Source organism: Lactuca saligna, chromosome 5 (genome assembly GCF_052625555.1).
Source record: "Lactuca saligna cultivar CGN05327 chromosome 5, ASM5262555v1, whole genome shotgun sequence".
In the NCBI taxonomy this organism is placed as follows: Eukaryota; Viridiplantae; Streptophyta; class Magnoliopsida; order Asterales; family Asteraceae; genus Lactuca; species Lactuca saligna.
The window spans coordinates 210,646,521-210,674,304 of NC_136421.1; the positions used below are offsets into that span (position 1 = coordinate 210,646,521).

Genomic DNA, 27,784 nt, shown 5'->3' on the forward strand with positions numbered 1-27,784 from the left:
AACAAACACCAGGGTACACATGCATTGAAATTAGACAAAAATATATATATTTTTTATACATGATCATTCATGTAATTTACTTTTTAGTTTATAGATAATTGTGAGAGAACTAATATTAATTTATATATGGCTAATTAACTGATATTATTTTACTAAGATTTAGTTTTGTTGCTTGTTAAATAATTTTATTTTTATGTAAATTTATATTATTTAGTTTGATATCGTTTTAATGTATTTTTTTATACTAAGTTTTAAAATTTTAAAATATCATTTCTTTTAACATCAAGACTTTATTAAAAAGCAATTGCTATCAACCCATAAATGCTAAAGATTACAAGGTAAAATATCAGTGCATGGGTTATTAACCTAGAAATCCCACACCACCTCCTTCTAATCTATCTTAATTACTTTCACACAAATACTGAGTCATAGTTTGCTTTGAGGCACATCAGTTCAAGACGTATGTTTTAGATTTTTGGGATAGGAAATCTTGGAACTACGTAACTAAAGATACATGTGTCGTTCTTTGGTTGGTGGCTGGATAGTTGCTGTTCTTAGCCATCAAAGATATCATCCTCCAATCAAAAGAAAGCTAAAGATCCGGAAGATAAACACCAAAGAAATTAGATAATCCACAATCCTATTTATAGCACTTGTGAAGAGCTCAACAGACTCAAGCAGTCAGCTAGCCTCCAATATTCAGTATATAATTTGAGAAGATATTCAATGGCTGCTTCCAGCATGGCTCTCTCATCTGCTTTCGCCGGACAAGCGGTGAAAACAGTTCCATCAGGTTCTGAGGTGTTCGGAAATGGAAGAGTTTCAATGAGGAAAACGGCAGCTGCAAAGAAGGTTGCACCATCAGGAAGTCCATGGTACGGTCCTGACCGGGTGAAGTACCTAGGCCCATTCTCCGGCGAGGCCCCATCGTACCTGACCGGTGAGTTCCCCGGTGACTACGGGTGGGACACCGCTGGGCTTTCAGCAGATCCAGAGACATTTGCAAAGAACCGTGAGCTTGAGGTGATCCACAGCAGATGGGCGATGCTTGGAGCTCTTGGGTGCGTCTTCCCTGAGCTGTTGGCTCGTAATGGTGTGAAGTTCGGTGAGGCTGTATGGTTCAAGGCTGGATCCCAGATCTTCAGCGAAGGTGGTCTTGATTACTTGGGAAACCCTAGTTTGATCCATGCCCAAAGCATCTTGGCCATCTGGGCCACCCAAGTCATCTTGATGGGTGCGGTTGAGGGTTACAGAATCGCCGGTGGACCCTTGGGAGAGGTTGTTGACCCACTTTACCCTGGTGGTAGCTTCGACCCATTAGGGCTTGCTGATGATCCAGAGGCTTTTGCTGAGTTGAAAGTAAAGGAGCTCAAGAATGGAAGACTTGCCATGTTCTCCATGTTTGGCTTCTTTGTTCAAGCCATTGTCACAGGGAAGGGACCACTCGAGAACCTCGCTGACCACCTTGCTGACCCCGTTGCCAACAATGCCTGGTCTTATGCCACAAACTTTGTTCCCGGAAAGTGAATGTAATCAATGTCTTATGTACAATATAATATGTGAATTAATAAGAAATATGCATGGTTTTTATCACTTCATTCACCTTATAACACATAGTAAATCAGATCATATATTATATTGAAAAATGGATATTTAAGGGATTGAGGACATATTATTCTCTGTAGTTTAATGCTGGATATTCATATTGACTCGTTTCTCAATCATAATTGAATCTGTTGCTTTCATCGAGTTATACTTAATTTGGTGATTGAATTAAAGAACATAAAGAGTAAACATTGTTAATTTTGTTGGCAATATGAAAATAAGTACATGATTCTTTTGGCAGTTAAATGGTGGTTCCGTTCTTTTACCATTTTTTTAGCCCAAGAGTCTGGCCGGTTCTCTATGTTAGCAATGTACAAAATACAAATATAGCCAATGATAAAATCCTAAAATACTACCATTCTATCTTTAAGGAGTGATGTTGAACGAGTAAGGCCACAATGCATTCAACTCCATATAATTCAATTGATTGTCACATCATCTTTCTACAGTTCATATAATTTTATCATTTTTTTTTCCTACAATGCATAGTTTAATAGAATGTTACAAAATGTAATTCATAGTAAATATTTAAAAATTAAAAACTTTTATTTTTCCCATTGAATAGTTTAATGACCATTAAATTTCAAATTCATTAAATGTCATTGTGACATCTCATAGAGTTTCATTCGTTGAGGATTTGTCACCTCATTCAACTTTCAAATTGAACTCACCATTATGGATGCTTTAAATCCCAATAATTGGCTCAAGATCATTTTCAAAATAAGATTTAGGTTTCCTAAAATACTACGATTTTATCTTTAGAGAATAAACACTCAATTTTTTTTTGAAAAAAAAAAAAGATAACTTAAATAATGGATGTAATGATTCACAGACTTATTATAAATACAGAAATACAAATAAAGTTTTTTTCCTAATGTTAATAGGTAAACAATGTTTTATTGGTTTAAGGAAGCCCTTTAAACATTCTACATCCATATTTACTTATTTACCTTATTATTTTTTTCCAGTCTTATTTCTTAAAGAAACCTTTATTGTAAATTGATTTGGTATGATTGTATGCAGTGGCGGCTCTAGGAGAGTGCGGGTGATACGGTCGTATTGGGCTTCCAAGCTTAAAGGGTCTTCAGTTTCAACTGTCTTTTAATATTATATTACTATAAAATTAAAAGATAAAATAAAAATATATTAATTAAATTATACTTGCATGATATGTCAGTATCATTCATATCTTGTTAGCACATCTTATTAGTAATACATTAGGTTTGTTAAATGTAACACTCAGTTTTAGATTTGCTTATTTATTCGGGGCTGCAACAATAAGATTCATATTTAATGGATACATCTCGTCTTTTCTTTTGGACTTTAGAAGCACTGTTTTGGTCTTCTTTTGTATGATCTTGGATCCCTCATCATCAAACAACACTTTCAATCCAGTACCTACAACTAATTGAGATACACTAACCAGGTTGTGTTGAAGGCCTTCCACGTAGGCTACTTTTCGAATGAAGAATTCCCTATTCGTAATCATTTGTATCCCTTAATTTCTCCGAGTGAGTTATTTTCGCATTTGAATCTTCCCACATCCTTCAATGATTTATATTATCTAAATTCTTCCTTCCTTGTTGTCATGTGACGCGAGCAACCACTATCAATATACCATTTAGAGTCAATCTGGTCGTCACGAATCACTGTAAAATTTAAAGAGACTTAGGAACCCAAAGTTGTTTGGGTCCTCGTGAGACTTTTGTAGAAACAGAAACTGTAATTGCTTCATTAACCAAGTAGGATCTTTTCACCAAAGTTGAATTCTCTTCTTTTGTTATTTTAAAAACAATAATCCTATTATCATTAGGATTCATTTTAAAAGAAGTTTTTCTATGTTTAGCTTTGATTTGTTGTTTGACAACATCTTTCTTAACCTTCTTTTGCTCATTTTTCAATTGTGTTTCAGACTTCTGTAAAATAGTGTTAGATTCTGAAACAACCTTTCCCTTGCCCTTAACATCTTTCGATGTGTTGACAAGTTTTGAAATATTAGATTTTGGAGCAAATTTGGGTTTTGTCTTCTCCAAAGGTTTTGCTTGTTTTGAAAACGAGGGTTTTTGAAAAGCCTATGGGTCGGCCTTGGTGCCTAAGACCCATTGGTATAGTGAGAAGCCTCACTTTTCTTAAATGCTAAAACTGATAATGCAAGAACCAAATATATCCCACGTGTTGCTCCAACTCAACTGCCTGTAAGCATCATAAGATGGACATGTCAAAATCCCATAATTACCCTCAAGGTCAACCCTGGTCAACCTTGATCAAAGTCGAAGTCAACAGTCAAAGCCAACACTCATAGTCAATAGTCCATGTTGACCTCAACTCATCGAGTGCAGCTAGCAACTCGTCGAGTTCCTATGGGGTCCAGATAACCTGATCAAACCCTAGCCAATTCGCCGAGTTGTTTCATCAACTCGACGAGTTCACTTGATATTTAAAAAGCGGTGAAACCCGATCCGACTCGTCGAGTTCCTAGAGCAACTCATCAAGTCCCCCTTCTTTTGCTTGTTGTGATGAAACACCAAATCCAGATCCTCCAGGTCTTAGATCTAATACCCTAAGGTGTCTAGAAGGATAAAGTTTCCAAATTTACCTTCTAGAACCGTTCCAATTGCTCCTAGGTCCTAAATTGTGACAACTATCAAATTCCAGTCAAGTCAAAGTCAACTAAAGCCAACAAGTCAAACCGATCGACTCAACTAACCCTTGTGTTCTAGGGCTTACGTTAGGTAATTACTATACAACTCGTAATTCTAATGAGAAATCATAAATTGAAAAGTTTGGACATCTAGATTCTCTTAACCTAAAACTGTGGTAAGTAACGAACCAAACCGATAAAACAATGTTGCACACTCATCGGGAGTGTATAGGACCTTAAAACATGGCTTGACGAGGTCTACGGACCTTGCGTTGCGGAGCCAAACACTCACAAATATCACACACGAAACCTCTCTCAATCGTTTTCACTCTATCTCTTTGTATGTGGAATCTCTCCAAGAATGTCAAATCTCTCCCAAATCCATCTTTGTATGTGAAATATCTCCCAAATCTCTCTAAGTATGTGAAATCCCTCCCAAATCTCTCTTTGTATGAGAAATCTCTCCAAGTATGTGAAATCTCTCCTAAATCTCTCTTTGTATGAGAAATCTCTCCAATAATGTGAAATCTCTCCCAAATCTCTCTCAAAAGTTCCTTAAACTTTTTATAGTCTTTCGGGCCATCCCGACCCTTAACGGGGTAAAAACGAGTAAAATAGGCTTAAGGACCCGAAACCCCTCTTAAGGAGCCGAACTTGTCAGAAGCGAACCTCCCTTCGGACCGAAGCTCGTAGACCCGAACCTCGCACAAGGCCCAAACCCGAGTCTCGGTCCATTTCACTCCACATTGCCTTTCGGTCCATTTCGCTCCTGCTGCTTTCGGACCGAACCGCCCTTCGCTTCTTGCTGTTTCGCTTCATTTCGCCTTCGTCCCTTGATCAGTAGGGACCGAACCTCCGGCCCAATCCGAGAAGTCTCGCCGTAATTGTTTTAAGGCAGGATTTTCACCCAAAACTTTATTTTAACATATAAGGCCCCATATTTACTAATTATCTATGTTTTTGGGGATAAACCTTATCCAAGAAGAGTGGGTGAAGTACAAGAGGTGGAGTGTTGACTTTGCTTTAATCTATGATACAAGCAACCTCCCATACCCACTCCATATCACTATTCCCCATCAGCCCATACCTAGTCACTTCATTGTACTTTTCCCACTTTTTTCCAACCACACAATTGGTCAAAGGCTAGAAAACTCTCCTCTCTCCTCACACTTCTCTCATTTGCTTATTCTTCCACCAAATATCAAACATATTTTCTCTCTCACTTCCTCTCTCTAAAAATTCGAGATTCAGGAGTTGATCTTAGATTTTTCCTCCACATTTGGTAAGTATCTTCCTCCTACACTTAGATATTCTACTATCCTTCATCCAAATCATAGATTGCTTACACAAATATCGTCATATTTGTTGTTAGATCCTCAAATCTTCAAGCATCTCCCAAGTGTTCTTGAGTTGAACACTTCTTTTCTCCATCATCCATCTATTGAAATCACTCAAGGTGAGTTCATACCCATACATTTTCATGTTTTCTTAAGTTTTTAAGGGGGGAATACAAGTTAAAACACTAAGAATATAACTAAACTTTTCTAACAGCTTTCATCAGAAAAGTTGGACTCCATTCACAGACTGTTTTGGGCAACTTAAACATTTTTGTTTTCAAAACTTAAACATTTTTGTTTTCTACGATTTATGGTGATTTTTACAAAACTGCCTATCATTTCAAACACCAATCCAGACCAGTCTGTGATTATGGACTTTTTCATACAAGTTGGAGGTCCTAAGAAATCATGATAAAAATTATGAGTAAACTAGACACATTTTAGAAACTCTCAGAATTTACGGATTTAGTTTTCGACTTTGTATGATTTTTCTATGACTTTTCTAAAATGATGCAGAAAGGTTAAAAACTTGTTAACAACTTATAACCTTCATGACACTTTGTATTATGTTGAGCAAAGTGTATAACCATGAGTTCTAAATATTGAAGGTGTTTCCTTGTTAGTTTATCATCATAAACTGAAACTTAGTCATTTATGATAAGATTATTCATTCATTTAGAACACATATATTAAGTTATAATAAGCATAATTTATGGATTTATAACACTAATGTGTTTTCATAAAAGAGTACTTATACATTACAATCATTTCGGATAAACTATAATAGGTATAGTTTATGTATCATTTACTTCTCAAACTTATTTATCAAAGGTTTTCAATTTAGTTCACGTAAATCTGTTAATGAATAAATTTGTGAGTCATTCACTTCGGGTTACTTCCAAAGTAACAAAGTCAAAAACTCCTGTAAATTGTAACCAGAGTCTCTTGTAAGGAGAACATGATAGTTGTGTAGAGATCTATATTGGGTTTGACAAACCCACACCTGAGCTGCTTGCAACAGCTAGACCGACAGGTCTGGGGTGACAAGTGTCATTTAACGACGACGCCTGAAGAACGTCATATTATAAGGCCATCTAAGTCAAGTATGGTTATGATAGCTCACATGTGGTATTAACAAATCATAAGATTTACGGGTTTTAACTTTAAATTAGCGAGTTATGTCGATTTAGCTCACTGAAATTACTTGAAGTATGGAAAAATACTTGTACGCCTTCATATCAAAAAGGGTTTTATGTCGATTTAAAATCACTTTTTATATCAATAATTACAGATATTGCTGTATATTTTCAGTCTTGGTATTTAAGACTGCACACCATTCATTACGGGAGTTTTCTCACACCATTCATTACGGGAGTTTTCTCAAATCAGAAAGGGTTTTACGCCAATTTGAAACCACTTTTATATCTTTAAATATGACAAATACTTGTTCATTTTTGGTCCTGGTATTTAGGACGACATAACTTTTATAAGGAAAATATTGGATTTTTCTTGGTAACATACATCTCTTTACAAAGATCGATTGTCAAACTCTTACTATCAAAAGCTTATGAACTCACCAACCTTTGTGTTGACACTTTTTCAAACAACTTGTATTCTCAGGAATTCAGTGAAACAGGAAATCAACAGCGTTTTGAGGATGGGACGATAAATCGTCAAACAGTTCATTTTGTCATCATAATGTAATTGATTTGAATCATGTAAACATATACTTTGGTGTAACTTTTTCAATTATATTTATGATGGTTGTAATTACTTTGAGCACTATTATACTCGTTGTTGTGATACTATACATGAAGTCCTCCACCCCCGGACATTTCCGCCATCCTTGGTTTGGGGGTGTGACATAAATAAAGGTTGGAAATCTCCAAAGATTTGCCATATGGACCAAAACTCTAAGGATCTAAAACGCCTCTTTTTCCAAAAAGGTTTCTAGTCCTCAAAACATTCCAAAGGTGGAGGCTTTATGACATGCATGTCCAATACATGTCGCTAGGCCAAAAGAGCCAAAAAGAGGGAAATATGCCCTAAAACCCTTGCATGGTGTCCTTGCTCAACCAAAGGCCATATCTAGCCCACCATAGGACCATTTTGTCTAGAGATTCATAAAGTTGCAAAATATATGAATCCCATGCATGCATTCAACAAGAAGGGTAGGAAATGAAGAGTAAACTTCTAGCTATATTCTTTGATAAAAATCGAGTCTTGAAGACTTACAACAGTCCACAAGATGACTAAGCTCAAGGATGGGTGCTTGGTTTGCAGGATCTTCTCACCATCTCCTTCTTCTTAAGCTTCAATGGTCACTCTAGCTCACAAGATGGAAGAGAATGGGAATTTGGGTTAGCACAGACGTTCTAAGGGTTTGGAGGCTAATGGGAGGTCAGACTCAAGGATCATAAGGAGATTATATAGGGTGCAAACCCTAAAATTAGGTTTTTGTCATTACAACGCCTACTCGTCGAGTCGACCTTCCAACTCGTCAAGTAGGGTGTATATCATGTGTTCCTGAAATATCCTCTACTAGACGATTTGGACTCCTAACTCACCGAGTCCACAGACCTAAAACCCTAAATCTTAATTAAATGAACTAATACCTGGAACATGTGTTACATTTTGTATATTTGGTAATGACAGATATATAAGTATAGAATAGATCATAAATTTGGTATCTTTGTGATACGATTCGTTCTTAGTATAGATTAGACGCAATCCCTTCAATCAAGGGATACATATGTATATATTAGTATGTATATATATATATATATATATATATATATATATATATATATATAACATCAGGGCAAACCCTATTGTTTTGATCGTGGCTTTGTGTCAATCGTATTTGTGACAAGCCTGTCTTCTTTGTGAAGACAAAACTATTTCTTCATGAAAGAATAATTTAGAGAACTTCTGTGTTATTTACCTTCTATTTATCATTTTTCTTAAATTAGTTTTATGTTTGTTATTCATACTTGAAGTGTATCCGATCGATACAAACATTCAATTGGTATCAGAGAAGGTTTGTGATACACTCAAGTAATCATGTCGACTTCTTTCATTCCAATGTCAACTGTTTGTAACAAGATCCCTCCGTTTGACAAACACAACTTCTTTGATTGGAAATCAAAGGCCATGGAAGTCCTAAAGTTCATGGATTTTGATATGCTCGGCGTCGTTAGCAAAGGTCCTATAGCTACTATGCATCGATCCTCCAATGATGGTGCATCTGGCAGTAACCTGAAAGGGAAATTTGTTCCTGATTATAACAAAGAAGAGAAAAGGATGCTAAATCTCGATGTAAAGGCTACAATTGCTATTGAAAACTCACTCCCTTTTTTTGTCTATCGTTTGGTGCCAAAAAACTCAATTGTTCAAGAGATGATGACCACTCTGTCATTTGCTTTTGAAAAGGAAAACTCTTCTGACGATGAAGTTAAGTGTCTAATGGCTTAGATTGTTGAATCTCACGTTGACACTTCACATAACAACATTTGGATCCTTAATGTTGATTCTCCTCATACTGCTAAAGACCTCAAGTCAGAATGGGACGATACGTCAGTGTATCAGGTAAAAGATCATGATAATCTTTCCTCTATTGATAATATTGAAAAAGATGACACGATCGATCTCTTACGTTTCAGTTTATTGATCTCAAATAAAGAAAAATCTTCTCTCATCCTTGACCAAAATATTCTCAAAGAAAAACTCTCCTCTCTAGAAAAATATCTTTCTGTTGTATAAAAGGAAAACACCTGTATCTCGCTAACCTGTATCTTGCTAACCAATAATTTTCTTCACTCTGAAAAAGAAAAAGAAAGTTGATCATGCTAATCACACTCAACTTATTTTGAATTACTGAGCTTCCTCTCAATTTAATGTCACAAGAATCATTAATTCTCAGATTCCAGACCAGTGTAAGAAAAAATCTTAGAGGTGATATATAAGGTATTGTTTCTTTAACCAAAGTTGAAACTAAACAAACCTTTTATAAAGTTGACTACTTAAAATAAAACTATAAGAGTAGATTTGTGAGTTCTTATTTTATATATCAAACTTTAATCAATACTCACTACTCTACTGATTCTAATGGCATTACTAAATGTGTTTCTAAATTATCTTCTCTTGATCCTTCTCATCGTGAGTATGTTCTTACCTCCACTAAGATTTTGCTAAAGTTTCCTATATGTAATGGTGAATTTGAATTTATAAACAAAATTCTTAGCATGTTTCCTTAATGCTCAGTTAGCAATTCTGAACCTGAAGATCATTCCAACCCTTCTAATCCTGATAACTCTTAAAAGGATCACGAGTCTCATGTCAAGGTAGTATATGGGCATACTGTTGATAACATTCCTTGTTCCAAAACTAAATCAAGAACTGTTAAGTCAAATAATCAAATTTCTTTAGATTCAACAGTTGAAAAGAAATCAAAATCTATTGTTAAAGGAAAGAATCCTAGAATTTAAGTTTGTAATCGATGTGGTGACGCCTCTCACAAAGTCTGCAAGTGCACTTTTGAAAAGAACACCATTCACACTGATAATATCATGACTCGAAATGATAAGTGGATCGAAAAGGAAAACTCATTGAATTGTCTCCCTAATTATTCTTATAACATCTTTTCTTAGTGATCCTTTGCAAATGGGACATTGTATATTTAGTGTATATATATTTTTTTGGACTTACTGTACATCTTAGTTTCAGGGTAAAGAGCATATTTGGTATTTAAATAGCAGTTGCTCAAGACATATGAAAAGATTCAAGTCTCTCCTAGAAGACTTCATAAAGAAGGATGGTTTGTCAGTTATATATGGAGATAATGGCAAGGGAGATACAAAGGGATTTGGATCCAGCAAGTGCAATTTTCTTGTTTTCAAAAATGCCTCTTATGTGAAAGGTCTTCAGCAAAATGTCATTTCTACCAATCAACTGTGTGACGCTAGGTATAAAGTTCTCTTTAACAAGAGAGAAGGAAAAGTTATTAATCAAAATGGCATCATTTTTCTTACTACAAATAAAAAAAATGACATATATGTTTTTTGCTGACAACTCTCTTCAACATTGCTTCTTCTCTCGTGCTCAGTTACATTTAAATTGGTTGTGGCACAAAAGTCTATGGCATCTAAACTTCAAGAACATCTCAAGGATTGTAGGGAATCAGCTTGTGAGAGGAATTCCTAAGATGCAATTTGTCAAGTACAAACTGTGATCAATATGTGAAAAAGGGAAGAAAACCAAGTCTTCATTCAAGCCAAAGTCTTGTTCTTCAATTATCAAACCTCTTCATCTCCTTCAGATGGACCTTTTTCAACCAGTTCTGATTAAGTCAAGAGCTGGGAAGAAATATACTCTTGTCATTGCTAATGAATTTTCAAGAATTATGTACGTAATCTTTTTAAGAAAAAAGAGTCATGTTCCTGATGAAATCATTGCTCTCATTAAGTAGTGGAAAGTCATCTATGATCACCAAGTAAGGGAATTACATAGTGATCATGGAACTGAATTTAGAAACTCCTCTATGGAAGATTTTTTTCTCAGTCTCAAGAATCTCTTAGAACTTTTAACAGTTAGAATTCCCCAACAAAATGGTATTACAGAAAAAGAAACAACACTCTCATTGAAGCTGGAAGAACTATGGTTGTTGAAGCTGGTTTTTCATTGTCATTTTGGGTTGAAGTTATCAATACAATGTATTATACCAAAATCGGTCTGTTATTGTTAAACATCATGTGAATACAACTTCTGAGCTACTAAAAGGAAGGAAACCAGACATCTCTTATTTTCATGTGTTTGGATGTGTTTGTTACATCTTGAATCAAATAGATCAACATTCAAAGTTTGATGCTAAAGCTGATGAGGGAGTGTTCCTCGGATACTTGAGCATATCCAATGCTTTCAGAGTATTTAATCTTTCAAGGAATATTGTTGAAGAAATAATTCATGTCACATTTGATAAGGACTCATTCATTCATGATCAAGTTGATCACCCCTCGTCAATTCTGATTGAACTTACTTACAGTCCTTCGGACCCTATTCCTAAGCTCTTGTCAAATGACGTTGATCCTATTGTTCTTACTGTTGATCAATTAATCAGTTCTCAACCTATATCTGAAGATCATCCTGTTGTCCATGAAGAAGCTAAATCATCAAACTAGGAAGTCTCTGCCCATAGCATTACAAATGAAAGTTCTAGTCCAAGAATCCTTCAAGATCATCGTGAATCTCAAATCATTCGAGATATAAATTCTAGGATTCTCACTTGCAGCAGAGTCAACAACAACTTCTGCATATTTGTAAATTTCGTCTCAATGACCGAACCAAAGAATATTGTTGATGCCTTGAAAGAAGTTGACTGGATTAAGGCCAAGTAGGATGAGCTAAATGAATTCGAACATCATCGTGTGAGGACTCTTATTCCCAAACCTCAAGGAAAGATTATCATTGAAACTAGCTTGGTTTTCAGGAACAACATGGATGAAGATGGAATCGTATGATATACTAGTTGTCTTTGTGATACTTGCATGGAAGACCCCGGGGGAGCCCGTGGCACTTCGTTATAAGAGCATGTGGGGGAGCCCATGGCATTCCAGGTAAAGACCATGGGGGTGCCCGTGACAATTGGTTATAAGACCATGTGGGAGCCCATGGCATTCTAGGTAAAGACCATGGGGATGCCCATGACACTTGGTTATAAGACCATGTGGGGGAGCCCATGATATTCTAGGTAAAGACCATAGGGGAGCCCATGGCACTCGGATGTCAGACCATGTGGAGGAGACCATGACTTCCCAACTAAAGACCATTGGGAGAGGGGGGAGGGGGAGCCTATGACACTTAGGTGTAAGACCATGTGGAGGAGCCCATGGCATCCTGGAGTAAGATCTTGGGAGGAGCCTACGTCATCCTTATATGTTTATATGCATGGATTATGTGATTTGATATGGATTATGTGTTGTTATAGTTGATATGGTTTATGTAGCTGTTATAGCTTATATGAATTATGTGGTTATGTGGATTGTGTGGGGTATGCTCTAGGGAACTCACTAAGCTTCATGCTTACAGTTTTGTTTATGGTTTCAGGTATCATTGTTTTGAAAAGGAAGCGCTCAGCTTGATCACAACGCACACACCCATGTTTTCCGCAATAAATGATTTTGGGATGAACTCTGATAAATGTTTTAATTAAAAATATTTTTGAATGTTTGGAATAAATGATATATATGTTTATGTTGTATTAAAAATGAAATTTTTACCTTTGATTTTTGGGTTGTTACACATGTTATCATATGTTTTTAAATCTAGAATTATAAACATATAAAAGACCATTTTAAACCTTAAATATATACAATCCATTTTGAAGAACACCCGTATGCACTAGCGGGATAAAGGTTACATAACTGCTTAGTGTTATCTTTTGTTGGCCGAGCGGTCTTCACGATTTCTATAACCAAGTTATAGGCCGACTACACATGTTTTCCAAATTCAATGATTTGATCGGAGATCATTTATGATAAAGGTCACCTAAGGAAAAGAGTTCTGAGGCATAGATGGAATCAAACATGTCTGAATAAATTTGTTATTAGTGATCCCATAAATCTATGAATTATATAGTAAGATATAATTGATAATCGATATCTACTGAATTGGATTCAAATAAATGTGATAAATGTCACCTAACCATTTATTTTTTTTGCAACTTGGATCCAAGACTTTGATAATTAATGTTTTTTTGGAAACTAAAAGGGTATTAATTATTCAAGAGATTTAATATTGAAAATAGTAAATGAATTTTGTTAAAAATATTGTATACAAATAATCCATTTTGGGATTTCCTCGAAATTGCCTTAGAATTGTGTTCCTTCGAAAAGGCATCAGAAACCAAGGAAAATGACATGTATGGGAAATGTAAGGGAACTTCTCAATGTCAAATCTAGAATATTAAACAACATGATTCCCTGTTTAAGTGAAACTGATAAAAAATGAAAGATTAAAAAAATAACATTCGTGATTGTATGCCTTTAAATATTTAACCATGATTTAATAGTTATATTAAAGCTCTTACAATTGTATATGAGGATGTCTTATACCTTGAAATATATTCATAATAGTATCATTATTAATATTTTCTAAAATATTTTTATAAATATATGATATTAAACTATTACTTAAAAACTAATCACCCATTTTGTTGCTTATATAAGTCTTTATCAACATTATTGCTAAAATATATGTTAACTAATAAGATACATGGACACTTTAAGAGAATATAAACCTTGGGAAATATTATATGATTCTTTTCCTTGAACATATTTTTTCCAAGGTCTCTAGTGTTTTTCGATTTATTAAATCGTTCATCTTCTCGTACATTTTTAATTTAATTTATAAGTACCAATTCAAGAACTTGAATATCATGTTCTATTATAAACTATTCCTAATAAAATGTATCTATTTCCATTAGTTTATCCAAATCAAAGGATTTGAAAGACTCAATTGGACATAAATAAACAATAGAAAAAAATAAATGTGTGTTGATTTTGTTAAAGAGATGATTCACTTCTTGAAGTTGTATATTAGTCATTGCTTAAATACATCAATGTGATAATGGTGCAAGTTGGTAACTTGTAAATTAAAAGAATACTTTATATACTAATTACAAAGCACGATAAGTAAATCAACTTTGTAGTATCATAAATGACACATTACTAACATATAAACCTCTTCGACGACTGATTCCATTGTAATATGCATCTTTCATATCCAAGATTTGAGCATGGTATTTATCACAAAACAAATTAACATATCCTAAAGTGGTTTCCATCCAATATCCTTATTTTTTGAATTTCTTTTTGAAAGTTACTTACTTGATTCATGATATTTACGATATCATGGTCTTTTCTTTGTAATGTTTTACTCAAAGGATTTGTGACTCCCAATGTAGATTAAATTTGACAAGTATTTATTATGATCAAACCAAAAAAGATTAAATACTAAAATTTACCTCTAAAATCAAGTTGTTCAAATTATGGTTTTGAGGTTGGCAATACCTTTTTTACATGTACATCTTTAATTTCATTTCTTTGATTCATATGATAAAATTACATACACTGATGTTCTATTGGATCAATAGTGAAGCAACTTTTCAATTAAAGACATTAAAAATATTACACTTGAAAAACCAGCAATCTAATTATCAAAATGAATTAAAAAATTACTAAACAACTTACAAATCACTGATCAAACTATTAAGTATTAAACAATGTTAATGTTACAATTTAGAAAGAATCAAACAACCAAAGTATCAAGAAAGAATTAGATTATTAGAATTTAGAAAATTAAAGTATTTAGTAATAAGTCAATAGAGTTCTACAAACATGTTATCCTGAGCGCAGGAGCAACGTTTCCATTGCTATAGCTAGAGCATTGGAGGACGAAGGGTAGACTGTAAATGGCGGTCTGTAACATGTTTTTGATTTTGCTTTTTTTTTTCTTTGTTTAATTTAGATTTGGAGTGAGCTAATGTTTATAGTTATAAGTTTTTGGCTTTATAGCTTAAGTGAATTAACCATTTCGACTATTGAGATATCAAACGTGGGAGTAAAAGTTTTTAATTTAAAATTACATTTTTGTCAAAACACTATAACTTTTTCAAAAATTTTAAGACGGACCCTAATTCTTTTTTATATAATTTGGAAACTTAACTTTTTTTTTTTTAACCACAAATCTACTCTACTTCTGAGCTATTCATCAAGCGATGAGAAAAGTTGATACCATTGGAATCGTGGCTCGTTTGTAGTAGTGATACATCTAGCATTAAACTACAGTGAATAATATGTCCTAGATCCGTTAAAATCCAATTTTCAATGTATCATATGATCTGATTTAGTATGTGTTATAAGGTGAATGACGTAATTAAAACCATATTTATTATGAATTCAAATATCATTATACATAAAACTTTGATTACATTCACTTTCCGGGAACAAAGTTTGTAGCATAAGACCAGGCATTGTTGGCAACGGGGTCAGCAAGGTGGTCAGCGAGGTTCTCGAGTGGTCCCTTCCCTGTGACAATGGCTTGAACAAAGAAGCCAAACATGGAGAACATGGCAAGTCTTCCATTCTTGAGCTCCTTTACTTTCAACTCAGCAAAAGCCTCTGGATCATCAGCAAGCCCTAATGGGTCGAAGCTACCACCAGGGTAAAGTGGGTCAACAACCTCTCCCAAGGGTCCACCGGCGATTCTGTAACCCTCAACCGCACCCATCAAGATGACTTGGGTGGCCCAGATGGCCAAGATGCTTTGGGCATGGATCAAACTAGGGTTTCCCAAGTAATCAAGACCACCTTCGCTGAAGATCTGGGATCCAGCCTTGAACCATACAGCCTCACCGAACTTCACACCATTACGAGCCAACAGCTCAGGGAAGACGCACCCAAGAGCTCCAAGCATCGCCCATCTGCTGTGGATCACCTCAAGCTCACGGTTCTTTGCAAATGTCTCTGGATCTGCTGAAAGCCCAGCGGTGTCCCACCCGTAGTCACCGGGGAACTCACCGGTCAGGTACGATGGGGCCTCGCCGGAGAATGGGCCTAGGTACTTCACCCGGTCAGGACCGTACCATGGACTTCCTGATGGTGCAACCTTCTTTGCAGCTGCCGTTTTCCTCATTGAAACTCTTCCATTTCCGAACACCTCAGAACCTGATGGAACTGTTTTCACCGCTTGTCCGGCGAAAGCAGATGAGAGAGCCATGCTGGAAGCAGCCATTGAATATCTTCTCAAATTATATATTGAATATTGGAGGCTAGCTGACTGCTTGAGTCTGTTGAGCTCTTCACAAGTGCTATAAATATGATTGAGGATTCTATCTTCGGGATCTTTTGATTGATTTTGATTGGAGGGTGATATCTTTTGATCGCTAAGAACAACATTTATCCAGAACACCAACCAAAAGACTACACGTGTACGTTTAGTTCAGATTTCCTATCCGTTGAAGTTCAGAGCCAAAAGACAAGAATTTATATCAGATTTGATATTTTACAATAAACGTAAAGATAGAGTAAATTACAAAAACATCCTTAGATTATTACTGAATCTCAACTTTAGTTCATCGACTTCCTTTTTTGCACTGTTAGTAAAATATAACCATTCTCGTGATTTTGCTCTCTTAAATCCATCATGTGTTTAAATATGACATAACATTAATGACATAATTATTTAAAGAAAAATTATTATTAATAATAATACTTATTAAAAAAAAGGGTAACTAAAAAGTACCCATGTTTATGTTAATGGTTATCAATAATTATCGATTTATAAAGATATGAGAGATGGATTGCATGTGATAGCTCAACAATGTAAAGTAAGCAACAAAATGCCCCTTCGAACACTTGGTTGGTCTTTATAATATAACTTTCAAATTACTCTGTTATTCTATTAAGTTAATGGTTATTTGGCTATTATACCTTATGTATCCATCATTCTTAACCCACTAATAATTTCCGGACCAAAAACTATTTGGTGCTATTATTCTCAAAGAAACCAATCATTAATAAACATTAAAGATATCACGTATACAAGTGCAAACTAGTCAATCTAGTCCTGATTATAAGGGCAAACTACTCAATCTAGTCCTGGTTATAACTACTAGATCTGATGTGATTGTGAAGGATTCATCATTTCATGACTATATATACCCAATTTGGAACTAGTACATATACTTGTAGCTTCATAATTATTGTGCATTTCATGTTATCCCACTATGAGAAACACAACTATTAGCGGACATTTCCTTTGCAAATCTGTTGCTAATGGCTATCAGCGATGGAATTATTCGTCGAAAAAGTCTTCTCACTAATTGTCAGCGACGATACAAATTCCTTTGTATCGTTTCTTTTTTTCCCTCCCTTGTTCTCATTTTTTTCTTATGATCATATACCATTCCTATTACATTCATTAGTTCTTTATACTGATATTTGATTATGAAAGTAGTCCATCAAATACCACTATATGGAATTGGTACATATAGGGATAAGGTAAATATACAAAATGTCCATACTTTAACAACCATTTTCAAGGTCTTCACAATCATTTTTGAAGTATTCAACAACCATTTTCGAGGTATTCAATAGCCAAAAAATTGAATCATTCATAATTAAAGAAATCAAAGAGAACTAGGTCTAAGAAATTAAACACACATAATGCATAAAAGAACAAGGTCTAAGAAATCAAAATAAGCTAGGGTTAATCGAAATAAGCTAGGGTTACGTACACTACCTGAGTGACGGGGACAACGACAAGACTGTCGGCGATGGGAGTAGTGTAGCTGCTCTGTGGATTTGATGTTTGGTTGTCTCAATTTGGGAGACAGTCGCTTGGGGAGGAATTAAAAATGCAAGCAGGAAAAAGAAACAGTGGCCAATTCTAGGTTTATAATCGAGTAGACATTAACTAGGGATTATTTCCATCGCTAATCCCTAGCTAATCTGTTGGAGATCCGTCTATGAAATTCTCATTCCCTCAGTTATCAATTAATATGCTTTCCATTGTTGATCCATTAGAAATTTGTCGTTGATTTAACTAGGGATGTCATTCGTTGTTGATTATGTTGCTAAAAGTCCATTTTCTAGTCTTGTACATACCTTAATTTGCTATTTAAAAAAACTTAAATATTCGTTATCCATTCATAAACCCAGCAAAAAGGAATTTCCTAAATAATATATATTATGTTTCTTACATCATTTCAATGTAATATTTTAGGGGTAAGCATTTGGACCATCGAACGGATCAGGAACCGGACTTAGACATGACCTGATCGGGAACTGAACTCTGACCTATATCTGGCAAGCCTCAAACATGTAACGTCCCGATTCCTAGGTATTTATTTCTTTTGTTATAAGATCTTTTTGATTTCAAGGTCTACTCGACGAGTTGGTTGCTCGACTCGTCGAGTAGCAGCGGGTCGGTCCACGTGTTTAAGTGACCTACTTGCCGAGTCTAAGGAGGGACTCGGCAAGTAGGAGCTAGAGGATGAAACCCTAATTTTTGGAGGTTTGCACCCTATTTAAAGGATCATTGGCCAAGCCTTGCCTCCCCTCTACAACCTCATGTCATTCCAAACCCTAAATTTGTGATTATGGGGATGGACTGGCTTAGTCGATGTGGCGCCATAACAGATTGTGAGGGCCAGCGGGTGGTAGTTTGAACCCCAAGTGGGGGAGAACTGATTGTATATGGAAAGGGCACCAAAGTGGGATCAGGGTTTTGTTCAGTTGTTAGGGCTCGGTAGTATATTCGGTACGGGTGTGCGGGTTTTCTAGCGTATGTGGTGGATACATGAGCCAGGGATCAAATTTCAGTTTCAGAGGTTCCAATAGTCAGGGATTTTGTAGATGTGTTTCCAGAGGAGTTGCTAGGGATACCTCCGGAGAGACAGGTCGAGTTTCGAATGGACTTAGTGCCTGGCGCGGCCCTATCGCCAAGGTGTTGTACCTATTAGCGACACCCGAGATACATGAGCTATCTTCACAACTGCAGGAACTGTTGGACAAACAGTTCATTCGACCTAGCAGTTCTCCATGGGGAGCACCGATCCTCTTCGTCAGGAAGAAGGATTGTTCGCACCGGATGTGCATTGATTATAGGGAGCTGAACAAGTTGACAGTAAAGAACCGTTATCCACTCCCGAGGATAGATGACCTTTTTGATCAGTTACAGGGTTTATCTTGGTTCTCCAAGATAGATTTGAGGTCGGTGTATCATCAGTTCCGGATCAGAGAGGAGGACGTAGAGTAGACCGCTTTTCAAACTCGTTAAGGTCATTACGAGTTTGTGGTGATGCCATTTTTGCTCACCAACGCGCCAGCGGTATTTATGGACTCGATGAATCAGATTTGCAGACCGATGCTTGATCGCTCGATCATAGTGTTTGAAACATCCCAAAATACATGCCAAAAATTTCATTTTCTAAATCATTTAATAAACATAAATCTCATTGTCAATAAGTAAAACCATAAAAAAATATCTCAAATCATAAAATCTAATAAACATATAACAGTCTCATTGTAAAATCAGAGTAACTCCCAGGCTGATCAATAGTGATGGGTGTTATGCCATCAGCTCGAGCCCTTCCCTTTACTAGTTGGCGTACCTGAAACCAAAATTGAAAACTGTAAGCACGAAACATAGTGAGCTCCCCCAAATTACCACATACCATACAAAACACATATAACAATTAACATAACTTTGGGACTCTTCCCAACTGCAACAGGATGAATCCCAATATCGGCTTACCAGGCATCCGATCGCATCGGGCATCGGGCTCACCCCGGCATCGGGCTTGCCCCAGCATCGGGCATACCCCGGCACATACTCAACATAACATATATCATAAACACATAACATATTCACATAATATGCATCAGGCTTGCCCGACATCGGACCGGAGTCCGGAACACATAACAAAACATGCATGAATCTCAAAGACATGAAGCATACATAACTACTTCTCGGGACCGCCCCGACATCGGACCGAAGTCTGGAAACACATAAACTGTATCGGGCTAACCCCGACATACTCTACTACTTAAACGGGCCGGCCTTGGTGCCTTAGACCCGAACCTATCGGAAGAAAACTCACCTCTCAATTTGCTGAAACTCGTGCCAGGTAATACTGGCTGCTACTCTAGCTACTTTGCAACTATCATGACCAAATAAACATTTGTTTAAACTAGAGATTTTCTTTGGGTAAATGACCGTTCTACCCCTGCTATGATGTGGGTCATATCTAAGGCCCAAATCCCTTTAATATTTCCGAGTCCACTAATGGTCCAACTAAAGACCCTCTAATGGCCCAATTTTCTAAATTCGGCCCAACTTCTCAAATGGGCCTAAAGCATCCCAAGGACGTCCATAGTCTATAAACAGACCCCTTGATGGCACATTAAGGCCCAATAGATAATAAGTCCAATAGCTGGCTATTTCTGAGGCCCAAAAAGATAAAAGCCCAATACTATTAAGTACGCGGGGCATACTCTTATGTACGCAGCGCGTACCCGCTGCATGGTCTGTACGTTGCGTGTACATGCTGGTACGCCCAGCGTACCACCCTGTTAAGCTATAACTCCATTAAGCACTTAATAGTCCACTTAACATGCTATAACTACAGATCCAAGTCCTTTTTGATGTCTTAACTCTTAAAGTTGATCACTTGGTGGTTTACAACCTACTAAGTGAGCCCAAACATAGAATAATGGCAACTAACTTCATAAGAGTGTCTAGATCTCATGCATGGCTTCAAAGGAGCCTCAAAGATTGGAACTTTACTGCTAAAAGAATGTTTTAAGACTCAAGGATGGCAAGCACAAGCTTAAAAATGGAATGGTATGACAAAGGTCCATCCTTTGGACCTAAAAGGCCCAAAACTCCATGTTCTTAGATCTACACTTCTAGGAGGAAAGTTTAAAGCTTTATACCTTCTTTGTGATCCCAAAGAGGATATAGTTCCAGATCCTTGAGCTCCTTGCCCCTTGGTTCTTCTCCTTAAACTTCTCTTCACTTCTTCCAAGACTTCCTTTACTCAAAAACAAGCTCAAGAGGTCAACAAACTTATCAATGGAGTAGGAAAGGCGTATTAGGGTTTTCTGAGGGTGGAGGCTGGTAAGGAGACCAGGGATGTGGCTATAATGAGGTATTTTTATGCCTTATACCCTAAAAATTAGGGTTTAGTTCCTTCTCACATACGTTGTGCGTAAACCTAGTACGATGCGTGTACGTGTGCGCGCCCCCGAATCCAATGCGCGACTCTACGCTCCATGTACGCCAAAGCTACACTCAGCGTACGTCTTATGGACGACCCAAAATCTTGGTCCAATAACTTAGGTCCAAACCAAAAACATTTTATCCCATTAGGCCCAAGATATATTATAAAATAAATAAATAAATAAATAAAACCAATACCTCAATCATCGAGTGTTATAGTGTTTATTGATGATATCTTGGTATATTCCAAGACCCGAGAGCAGCATGAGGAGCACCTCAATGTGTTATTAGGAGTTTTGAGATGAGAACAGATGTATGCTAAGTTCTCAAAGTGTGAGTTTTGGTTGCGAGAGGTCCAGTTCCTAGGACATCTCATTAATCAGAAGGGGATTTTGGTCGACCCGGCCAAGATCAAGGCAGTCATGCAGAGGGAGGTACGGAGATCTCCCTCGGATGTCAGGAATTATCTGGGATTATCATGGTACTATCGGAGATTTATTTGGGATTTCTCCAAGATTGTAGTACCCCTTACTCGTCTGATGAGGAAGGGAGTGGATTTCTGGTGGTGCCCTGAGCAGCAGAGGGCATTTGAGACCCTCCATCAGCATTTGTGTGAGGCTCCAGTTTTGACTCTCCCGGAGGGAGTTGAGGATTTTGTGGTGTTCTATGATGCATCCATCACAGGCTGAGGGGCAATCCTCATGCAAATAGGATGGGTGATACCCTACGCATCGCGACAGTTGAAGCCACACGAAACGAGATACCCTACGCATGATTTAGAGCTAGGAGCGGTAGTGTTTGCTCTTAAGATATGGAGACATTACCTATATAGGGTCCGTTGTACCATATACATGGATCAAAAGAGCTTGAGACACATCATGGATCAGCAGAACCTGAACATGAGGAAGGGCAGGTGGCTGGATGTAATCAACGACTACAATTGTGAGATCCTTTACCACCCCGGTAAGGCGAATGTACTGGCGGATGCCTTGAGCCATAAGTCAGCTGGGTCATCCACCCCAACGATATGTATGAGGATAGCGGTGGATTCTCCATTTATGAGTTTGATCAGAGATGCTCAGGTTGAGGGCATGCGACCTGAGAATTGGAAGTTGGAGAGGATCAAGGGTGAGAACACCCGGTTGGTGCAAGATAGTCAAGGATTATTGACCTGATGCGGTCAGGTATGCATTCCAATGCCTGGTGAGGTCAGACAGACAGTCATGGAGGAGGCTCATAAGTCTCATTTCTCAATCCACCCGGGGGCCGCCAAGATATACAGAGACCTGAGTTTGAGTTAATAGTGGTCATGTATGAAGCGAGAAATCGCTTGGTATGTTGAGAGGTGCTTGACCTGTAGGATGATCAAGGCCGAGAATCAAAGGCCGCATGGTATGCTGGAACCCCTGGAGATTCCCTTGTTGAAATGGGAGCAGATCACGATGGATTTCATCACCAAACTGCCGAGGACGGAGAAGGGGTTTGATGCTATATGGGTCATCGTAGATTGATTGACTAAGAGTGCCTATTTCTTGGCTATACGGGAGAGTTCTTTGGCCGAGAAGTTGGCCGACATGTATGTTCGCGAGATTGTCGCTTGCCATGGGGTTCCAGTCTCCATTGTTTCCGACTGGGATGTTAGATTTACTTCTCGTTTCTGGCAGAAGTTCCACGATGAATTGGGAACGCGTTTTCACTTTAGCATAACATTTCATCCGCAGACTGACGGTTAAAGTGAGCAGACCATTCAGACCTTCAAGGATATCTTGAGGGCGTGTGTCATTGAATTCGGTGGGAGCTGGGATTCCCCTACCCCTTGCAGAGTTTTCCTACAACAACAACTTTCATTCCAGCATTGGCGCCCGGTCTTTCGAGCTGTTGTATGGACATAGATGTCACACCCGGGTTTATTGGGGTGAGGTCGGATACATGGTGATGGGACAGATGGAGGTAGTTTTGCAGACTACTGAGAAGATTTACCAAATTAGGCAGCAACTGCAGACTGCTTAGAGTCGGCAGAAGAGTTACACTGACAGATGCTGATTTGAGTTAGAGTTCTAGGTAGGTGATATGGTACTCCTGAAGGTCTTGCCCTGGAAAGGTGTGATCCGCTTCAAGAAGTGGTGCCACCGAAACCGCACTCCCTCCCCCGCCACATAAGCGCCATGTCACTTTTTAACACTCAAGTGTGGTTTCTTGCCACACTTTTCATTTCTTTCATTTTTTGTTTTTTTAAGTATTTTAATTTAATAAAACTTCTTTTTTTTAACTATTTTAATTTAATATAACTTCTATTTTAATTAAAAAAAAACATAATTCTTCATTACTTGAAAATTAAAAAAAAGTACATTGCGTTACCAAAAAACACACACACACATGACATTTAAATAATCCTAAAAACTTAAAAAACATAAATAAAATAACTAAAGGAAACTACATAAAGTCGTTCTCCGAAAACTCGTCTTCGGGGTCATCCGGTGGATCCAAATTAAGGTTAATGTTTTGAACCCCGTAAATGTGTTCCACCAAGTCATTGCGAAGATTGTGAAATGTTTCAGTACAACGTATCTCTGCTCTCCTGTTTATATACTCTTCGCCACCAATTTCTATTGGTTGTGTCTCTGGTATGATTTCTTCCTCGTCAAACGCACATATCGCTCTTCCTTCGTCTTCAATAATCATGTTATGCAATATAATACATGTATACATGATTTCTTGAAGTTTTTCCTCGCCCAAATAAGCTGCTGGTTTTTTCAATATGAACCACTGTTTCTTCAGAGCTCCAAAAGCACGCTCAACATCCTTCCTAGCTCTTTCTTGAGCTCTCTTGAATTTCTTTGGTCTAGAACCATGTGGAGCTGAAAACGATTTAACAAACACAACATACTCAGGATAGATTCCATCGACCAGATAAACGCCATACTTATATGGCATTCCACGCACTTGAAAAGAAGAACCTGGTGCGAATCCATCGTATATGTTGTTAAATATTGGCGAACGGTTAAGAACGTTGATGTCGTTAATCGAGCCAGAAGAACCAAAAAAAGCATGCCAAATCCACATATCTTGTGATGCAACTACTTCAAGTATGACCGTTGGGTGACTATGATCACCTCGGGTAAATTGCCCATGATATGTTGTAGGGCAATTTTCCCATGCCAATGGAGACAATCTAAGCTTCCTAGCATTCCAGGAAACCCATGCACACTAGCATGATGAGCTTGCAATTGCAGGACGTCATTACGTGTAGGCTTACGTAAATATTTTGGACCATAAATTGAATCACAATTTTGCAGAAAAAATGGAGATTGTCTCATGCTATCATAGCATACATCCTATAACTTTTGTCTAACGCATCAGACGGAATGTCATATGCTAATTGACGAAGTGCGGCCGTGCATTTTTGTAACGGAGTGACACCGAGTGTACCTTTAGCATCGTAGCATTGTTGGAAAAAACTGCACTCCCTTGTTACATCTTCAACTATACGTTCGAATAAACCTTTGAGCATTATGAATCGTCTACGAAAATAATACCCTTGGTAAGTGGCATTCTCTGCAAAATAGTCTTGCACCAAACATTGGTTGGCTTCTTCACGATTTCTGTAAAAATATCTTTGTGTTCTCTATTGAGAACTTGCAGCTGCATTGTTGCATACAACGTTGTATGTTTATTCCGCCATTTGAACACATGCAATAACGGTATCAAAAATAATCTGAAATTTTTTAGAAGATGAAGAATATGATATTTTTGGGAGAGTGGTGATTAAAATTTTTTTTTCTTCTGAGAGAGAGGAGATTGTGTTGTAAAAAAAAAAATTGATATATATATATATATATATATATATATATATATATATATATATATATATATATATATATATATAGGAAAGAAAAAACAAAAGAAAATTACACGGATATTTCGTTCAACAGTCAAAAGGTGACCAACCAATCAGAATTCACGGTGTTCAAGAGCTGCACCGCGGTTTTGACCGTAGGAAACCGCATCCTGGGGGCGGTGTTCCATGCTGAGGTGGCAGCAATCGGGACCGCACCATATCCTGTAGCCTGATGTGTTCTCGGTCCCCAAAAAATAAACTAAATTTTCAATAATATAACATATGATCTGGTGAGATTTACTATGTGTTATAAGGTGAATGAAGTGATAAAAACCATGCATATTTCTTATTAATTCACATATTATATTGTACATAAGACATTGATTACATTCACTTTCCGGGAACAAAGTTTGTGGCATAAGACCAGGCATTGTTGGCAACGGGGTCAGCAAGGTGGTCAGCGAGGTTCTCGAGTGGTCCCTTCCCTGTGACAATGGCTTGAACAAAGAAGCCAAACATGGAGAACATGGCAAGTCTTCCATTCTTGAGCTCCTTTACTTTCAACTCAGCAAAAGCCTCTGGATCATCAGCAAGCCCTAATGGGTCGAAGCTACCACCAGGGTAAAGTGGGTCAACAACCTCTCCCAAGGGTCCACCGGCGATTCTGTAACCCTCAACCGCACCCATCAAGATGACTTGGGTGGCCCAGATGGCCAAGATGCTTTGGGCATGGATCAAACTAGGGTTTCCCAAGTAATCAAGACCACCTTCGCTGAAGATCTGGGATCCAGCCTTGAACCATACAGCCTCACCGAACTTCACACCATTACGAGCCAACAGCTCAGGGAAGACGCACCCAAGAGCTCCAAGCATCGCCCATCTGCTGTGGATCACCTCAAGCTCACGGTTCTTTGCAAATGTCTCTGGATCTGCTGAAAGCCCAGCGGTGTCCCACCCGTAGTCACCGGGGAACTCACCGGTCAGGTACGATGGGGCCTCGCCGGAGAATGGGCCTAGGTACTTCACCCGGTCAGGACCGTACCATGGACTTCCTGATGGTGCAACCTTCTTTGCAGCTGCCGTTTTCCTCATTGAAACTCTTCCATTTCCGAACACCTCAGAACCTGATGGAACTGTTTTCACCGCTTGTCCGGCGAAAGCAGATGAGAGAGCCATGCTGGAAGCAGCCATTGAATATCTTCTCAAATTATATACTGAATATTGGAGGCTAGCTGACTGCTTGAGTCTGTTGAGCTCTTCACAAGTGCTATAAATAGGATTGTGGATTATCTAATTTGAAAGGTGTTTATCTTCCGGATCTATAGCTTTCTGTTGATTGGAAGATGATATCTTTGATCATGGCTATGAACAGCATCTATCCAGACCACCAACCAAAGAACGACACATGTATCTTTAGTTAAGTAGTTCCAAGATTTCCTATCCTAAAAATCTAAAACATACGTCTTGCACTGATGTGCCTCAAAGCAAACCATGACTCAGTGTTTAATATAATTAACATATGTATTTGAATTGAGATTTGTGGGTTGATAACCCACTGTATTTTACCACGTTAGGAATTGCTTTTTTCATAAAGTATATCTTGATGCTACAAAATGATATTTTAAATTTGAGAATTTTTATTACTTTGAAACAAAAAAAAAAATAGTATATGTTTCGATGCAAATATATGCCTTTAATTTTGTGTTTGTTTAGTGACTTTTCCCTAAGAGTATGTTCATTTTTGTTGCTACATTCATTGTAAAAATATTATTTTGTTTTTCTTTTATATTATAATTTGATTCTAATGGGCGGTAATTATTGTTAGGGCATGATCGGCATGCAGCATTTGAGAGTTTCTGTCTTCTATCTTTTAAGAAAACACTATTGAAAAAGAAAAAGTCTTGTTCGACAACAAGAGCTTTTTAGCTTTTAGCATAAACAATACGCTTCAAAATCAAAAGCTACACGGAGTAGCTTTTAACAGAACGTTTCAAAATCAAACGCTACCTACTACCAGCTATCCGCTATCCGCTGCCAGCTAGTTTTGCTGAACACGCCCTTATGTGTATAATCATAACAAATTAACTTTCACTATCGGATTGTCTACATCATATTCAATATGAAGTATAGGTATACATGCATGATAAGTTTTTAATCACAGATGACACTTTATAAGATTTATAATGATGCAATACTAATGAACACACATATTAAATCAAATGGAATCACATGCGGTGGCAAACGCAAAATGTTTTAGTAAGGGTGGCACCCAAAAAAAAAAATCGAAAAAATCTAAATTAATTAGCCATTGCAGCTAATACAAAAAAATTACACTACTTGTTAGAATCTGAGCAGTGTTCCGGGACAACCCCCCCCCCCCCCCCCCCCCCATGCGGGCTCCACTAACGTCTGCCACTGCTCACATGGACCGCTCTACAAACCATGCTACCTTCCTTGTCATACACGGCCACCAATAACTCAGTTTCAGATCTCGATACATTTTTGTGGCCCCCGGATTGATCGAAAACTTTGACTTCCGAGCCTCTTCTAGAATTGTTTGCCTCACCCCAACAGTAGTCGAAA

The 27,784-nt window shown here is 37.4% G+C and overlaps 4 protein-coding genes across 4 annotated transcripts; 1 reads left to right on the forward strand and 3 right to left on the reverse strand.

The window, feature by feature from the left end:
- Positions 1–656: 656 nt before the first annotated feature.
- On the forward strand, positions 657–1,593 carry LOC144998790 (chlorophyll a-b binding protein 16, chloroplastic-like). Its single transcript, XM_078958524.1, has one exon. The coding sequence runs from the start codon at positions 727–729 to the stop codon at positions 1,525–1,527; it is 801 nt and encodes a 266-aa protein (XP_078814650.1). The 5' UTR covers positions 657–726; the 3' UTR covers positions 1,528–1,593.
- Positions 1,594–15,510: 13,917 nt separating this feature from the next.
- On the reverse strand, positions 15,511–16,449 carry LOC144998792 (chlorophyll a-b binding protein 16, chloroplastic-like). The gene has a single exon (XM_078958525.1). The coding sequence runs from the start codon at positions 16,369–16,371 to the stop codon at positions 15,571–15,573; it is 801 nt and encodes a 266-aa protein (XP_078814651.1). The 5' UTR covers positions 16,372–16,449; the 3' UTR covers positions 15,511–15,570.
- A 7,347-nt stretch (positions 16,450–23,796) lies between these two features.
- On the reverse strand, positions 23,797–24,426 carry LOC145046209 (uncharacterized). The gene has a single exon (XM_078994507.1). It carries the CDS (start codon positions 24,424–24,426, stop codon positions 23,797–23,799), a length of 630 nt encoding a protein of 209 aa, XP_078850633.1.
- Positions 24,427–25,525: 1,099 nt separating this feature from the next.
- Positions 25,526–26,468, reverse strand: LOC144998794 (chlorophyll a-b binding protein 16, chloroplastic-like). Its single transcript, XM_078958526.1, has one exon. The coding sequence runs from the start codon at positions 26,390–26,392 to the stop codon at positions 25,592–25,594; it is 801 nt and encodes a 266-aa protein (XP_078814652.1). The 5' UTR covers positions 26,393–26,468; the 3' UTR covers positions 25,526–25,591.
- Between the last annotated feature and the right edge of the window lie 1,316 nt (positions 26,469–27,784).

Excerpts from the sequence above, each read along its gene's own strand:
- LOC145046209 (XM_078994507.1), bottom strand. The coding sequence starts at position 24,426 with ATGTGGATTTGGCATGCTTTTTTTGGTTCTTCTGGCTCGATTAACGAC.
- LOC144998794 (XM_078958526.1), bottom strand. The coding sequence starts at position 26,392 with ATGGCTGCTTCCAGCATGGCTCTCTCATCTGCTTTCGCCGGACAAGCG.
- LOC144998790 (XM_078958524.1), top strand. The coding sequence starts at position 727 with ATGGCTGCTTCCAGCATGGCTCTCTCATCTGCTTTCGCCGGACAAGCG.
- LOC144998792 (XM_078958525.1), bottom strand. The coding sequence starts at position 16,371 with ATGGCTGCTTCCAGCATGGCTCTCTCATCTGCTTTCGCCGGACAAGCG.